Source organism: Sprattus sprattus, assembly GCF_963457725.1.
Source record: "Sprattus sprattus genome assembly, chromosome: 6".
Classification (NCBI taxonomy): domain Eukaryota; kingdom Metazoa; phylum Chordata; class Actinopteri; order Clupeiformes; family Clupeidae; genus Sprattus; species Sprattus sprattus.
This window is the reverse complement of record NC_137925.1, coordinates 3,647,185-3,652,060: the sequence shown is the minus strand read 5'-3', so window position 1 is coordinate 3,652,060 and position 4,876 is coordinate 3,647,185. Positions and strand designations below refer to the sequence as shown.

Below are 4,876 nucleotides of genomic sequence, written 5' to 3'. Positions count from 1 at the left end.
GGTAGCTATTACAAGGACACGGAGAACAGTAGCTATCCACTTCCTGATTGCCTTTCTCCCACTACCGCCCATCAGCACACTTACTGAAGTCCCAGAATGCTAGTGTGATTACATTTGAGGGTGAAAATTCCAGTTTGGCATAGTGGACCGATGTTTTACAGGAAGCAATGAGAGCAATGTGTTTCTGTGAGAATGAAGGTTAAAGATGACGGTGAATACTGATGAGGAGAGATGGGTCTCAATTAATTAAAATGTACATTAATGATGTCCTTAAATAATGATGAAAAAGAAGTTGTGAAAGTAGAAATGTGCGAAGGAGCATACAGAACATCACATCACAAGATAATTGTTTACACAACAAGTTGTGAAAAGACAATAACTAACACAGTTAATGACTATATAAATTACCTTCACACAAAAGTGAATCACAGTCCTTTCCAAAACCACAGTGACACCTACCATAAACACCTGCTCAGAACAGCCAAGTGCTGCAGCTGTGTAAGTACAAGTATCCTTTTTCTCTGCAGTTGACTGGTCACTCGCTGCCTGATTTGGCCCTATGGCCACTGGTACATCCATAGAATCCAGCTCAGCCTCCGGGGAGATGCACTCTGATTGGCCCTCTGCCTCAGAGAGAGAGCCTCTCTCTGTGACATCACACCTCTGTTGGTTCTCTATGGTTGCCAGCGAGGTGTGTGTGGAGTTGAGCGGAGTCAGAGTCGACCCTGACCCCTCAGAGGTGTTAGAGGGGCGACTGCTCCCACCTGGCGAGTCTGGGTACACTCTCCACGACTTTAAGATCACCTGCGGCGACCTGCCCACCCCCACCTTGGCAGGTGAGACTTCACACAGGCCGGCGTCCGGAGCACCAGGTGAGAGACACTCGACCTTCTCCTCACTCCTCAAGGTTAGCGACGTGGCATAGGCAAAGTCCCGCGCCCTCTGTGACTTCGGGGAGCCGGCAGGTGAGCCCTCGCCCTCGGGCGGCGAGAATGACCTCGATGAGTTCCTCCATTTACGAGCAGTCTCAGCCACGCTGTTGAAGAATCGAAACAGCCCACCAAAATGGCTGCTTTTGCCATCAGCACCTGTGGGCCTCGGACCTGGCTGAAAATCTCTGATACATTCAAAGTCGACAGAGCCGTAATCTGAGTCAATGGTCTTGTCCAGCGTTTGCGAGGAATCGAAACTCCGAACCTCCGGACCCCCTTTCCCCATAAAGGAGATCCTCTTCAAGTAGCCCAACACCTCAGAGCCTTTGTGCCTTCGAGACCCAGCTGAAACCTTCGGACTGTCTTTCACACACCTCTCCTCAGGGATCGTCAGCGTGGAGTTGTTACAGTTTGAAATATGTGGATGTGCCCTCTTGGTGTATGTAACCCTCTCCAGCGTCTTACAGCCGTTGTGGTTGTTGGCTACATGTTTGACAGGCGTTTGGTCATACTCAGGGAGGGGGGTCAAGTCAATGTCCTCAAAGGAGACGTCAAAGTCAGTGGTGTGACCTGCATAGGAGTGCCTCTTTCCACGGTTCCTGAGTGTGTTCCTGTGAGCGTACAGTGGCGAGGGAAAGTCTCGGCAGATGCTGCCTTCCTCCTCGGGCTCATCCCTGAGTGAGCTGTTGAGCTTGGAGCTAGACAGCTTCCCCACTTTGCCCTTGAAGACAGACGACGGGGCTTTCAGTTTCTTGAAAGACCTCACCTTGTCCATGAAGGACAGTTTCGGGATGGACGCCTCGCCGGGGAGAATCATGGAGTGCGGACGGCGGTCAAGGTCCGACGCAGCCCTCCGCCGGCTCAGAATCTTCCAGATGCCTGTAGACCTGGTCCGACGGATGGCCTCCGGGTACTCCTTCACCGGAGTTGAAGGACAGGATGCCTCGAGCTCCCCGGGTTTGGCCTCCTGAACCCGCATGATCCCTGTTTCCTTCTCCACATCCAGGGAGACGTTGAACACACGGTTCACGAAGCCATTGGGGTCACTGCTCTCACAGGTGGGGCTGCTTGGATGGTCCATCCTTTCACATGGCACAGGTAACATCAGCTAACAACGAGGTGGGCCATCATGTCTGCCAGTCACAAGCAGAGTAACCTGTGGAAAACACGCAAACAAGCGGGAATGTCATTCAACAAAAGACACTGCTACTCTGTTCAACACAGACCTAGAGCCAAACAGCATCCTTATACCAGTTTTCAGAATGGAGAAACCATGTTCTTTAAAACAAATATATTTTATTTCATTCATAAGTTTCTGTTCAAATGCTCTTCTTTTGCCACTAAAGACACTTTTTTCGAATGGATGAGTCACCTTCTTCCTGCTCTATGAACCCCGCCCCGCCTTTAGAATCACTGGAAGACATAAAAGTATATCTCTATTCCGTCAGCAGCATGTGAGAAAACATTGGGGAAATTCTGAATGCCTCCACATCAAAGCACCAGCGAACTCCTCTGCAGGCAACACACGGCCCACGTTCCGCGCGTAACATGACTTGCGAACTCTGGTACAGTGTTGAGATTCGACTAGGTAATTCGGTGGAATGTTCTTTACAGTGAGTCAGCATATTCATATTCACCCTCCACTCTGCAGTACATTAGCTGCCCAGTAATTACCCTACCACAAAGTACAAATATTTCCCTTGAGCAGATGCGGCGTTGCCATGGAGACTCTTTCTCTTTCTCTTTACAGGGAATATCAAGGTATTTAGAGCAGTGACCTGACGTTGCCCAGTGTTTATCTGACGGCATCAAACGCGGCCATAGTGGATATGCGTGCACCAGCTCGAGTAGACGACTCACGAATGATTTAAAATGACAAAGTGCCAAAGTCCAATGCTAATGTGAAGACAATGTGAATGGGCTGTGCAGGCCAAATAGATATTTATAAAGCATAATCATGTTCCCTTCCATAGATAGTTCAATATAACTAGAAAATATTTCCTAGAAAAATAGCCCATGTATCGATTAAAGTAATTTAGCAATTTTCCATTCTTTGATAACGGACATCTTTTATGTCTTGGTAGATGTCCTTCATTAAAGGGTGTCTGGAAATCTCACGTCAAGAAAAGACACTCAAACTGTTACTGAAGTCACCCCACGTAATTTATCCATTAGTCTATTCTTTGAAATCAGGTTCAAGTTTTTGAAGCTGAAGAGGGTACAACTTAAGCTATTTGAGTTGTTCTGCCTAATTGCCTCCCTCCTGGTCTTGCATTAGGAATAAATAGCATCACACTCGTAAACACAGTGAATACCAAACAAAAATCCTGACCTTTCGTTATATTAGCGTGTAAAATCAGAAGACTTCAATTAATTTCCCCTCCACACACGTCTAACAAAAAACTAATATTTTACTCATACTCAGACATTTCTTAATCGTGTCTCTTTTGGGTCTCTTGAACGTCAACATTGACATAGTGTTTGTAAATATAAGGTTATCCTCAAAAAACAAAACCCAGGTAATGACTGAAAACAATAAATTATGCAAAGAAAGTGCTTTTCCGGATTAGAGTTCAAATCTGAAAAAGTTGCTCGCCAAACTTACTTTAAGTCATTCCGTCCAAAGTACATGTTCCAAATGAGAAGAACAAAACTACTCCTGTATGACAGAATTACACTTGGGGTGTACGTAAAAAAGTTTGTAGCCCAATAAAAACTACGGCAGACATTCCGCGGTGAATCCTTAGTTCTTCTCGAAGTGTGCACATTCCTCCCAACTCCGGCTCTCTTCAAACGTTCCGGAATCCTCCAAAAACCTCCACAGAATAAGTCCAAAGTGGTTTCTCCGTGCGGGGGAACTGTTGAACTCTTGCCCCAAAATCCTGAACAGACGCCGACACCGAGATAGTGTTCGAGACGCACGCACGCAGACAAAGCGCGCCACTCACACACACGCACACACATGCACACGCAGTTCGTTAAACTTCGTACAACGCCCAATTCCTCCCAACATTACACTTTTTTGTTCATTTCTGCTTCTGTTTTTCCGCCATATAAAGGCAAAACGTTTCCATCTGTCTTTAATTGTTTTTTATATATATATATATATTTACCACCCCTCATTTGGTTTTGAGCAGTTTATCTTTATACATTCAGTTTAATAGCAATTTACTCCCACATAAAATGGCTGGAACTTAAAACACCTTTGTTTTAGTGTCTTGGTCCAGCTGGGGAGTCTGTATGGTGTGATAAGCTTTCATGGGTCAAATTTGGAATATACCCAGGAACTCCTCACAATATAGGGAGCCCGACAGGTTTTCAAGCCGCTCATCTCTGAGAGCCATGATGTGGGAGAGCCTAAATTTAAACATTAGCTTTCTGTCCTGTTTTGGTGGCTATTGTAATCATAGGGCATTTCTTGTCTACCACTCGACCGCCCCCCTCCCATCCTAGTGTTCTCCTTTCTCTCTGCACAGGAAAGAGCAGATCTTACATCAATGGGTCACGAGAAAAAAATGCTCCCTCGCCTTGACAAAGACAGGAAGCCTGGCTGACTGTATGTAAATATCTCCCGGTATACACGCTTTCCCCCCCCTCGTCTGTGTACGGTCGCCGAGGCGATTGTGTTCCGTCTCCCCCGTGTGTGTGAGTCACTCTGCCACTTAGTGCCCACTCGAGGGTGGCAGAACCATACCCGCCCAGTGCCGTGTCTAAACAGAACAGAGCTCTGATCAGCAGCAAGCTCGTTGGCAGACCACAGCTGCCCTCTGGGAAGAGTTGAGGGGGTCTTTGTAATTAATATTTATTTTTTTGTTTTTTTTGTTTGATAGGGCTGTGATTCACGTCTGCCCTGACGGGGGCTTGATATATTTATGGATGGCAGGAGACGAGACGGTGGATTCCCGCGGAGCTCTCATCTTGACAATGGGAGCTGGAGAGTGGAG

At 46.8% G+C, this 4,876-nt stretch overlaps 1 protein-coding gene across 2 annotated transcripts in view; it reads right to left on the bottom strand.

The window, feature by feature from the left end:
- The window catches only part of LOC308366851 (rho guanine nucleotide exchange factor 9-like), a 45,984-nt gene extending 44,253 nt beyond the window's left edge, over window positions 1–1,731 (bottom strand). For both annotated transcript variants that reach the window (XM_080840616.1, XM_080840615.1), the window contains exon 1: window positions 460–1,731. In XM_080840616.1, coding sequence (XP_080696742.1) covers window positions 460–1,707 — 1,248 coding nt within the window. In that variant the 5' untranslated portion in view covers window positions 1,708–1,731. The remainder of the gene's footprint in view (window positions 1–459) is intronic.
- Between the last annotated feature and the right edge of the window lie 3,145 nt (window positions 1,732–4,876).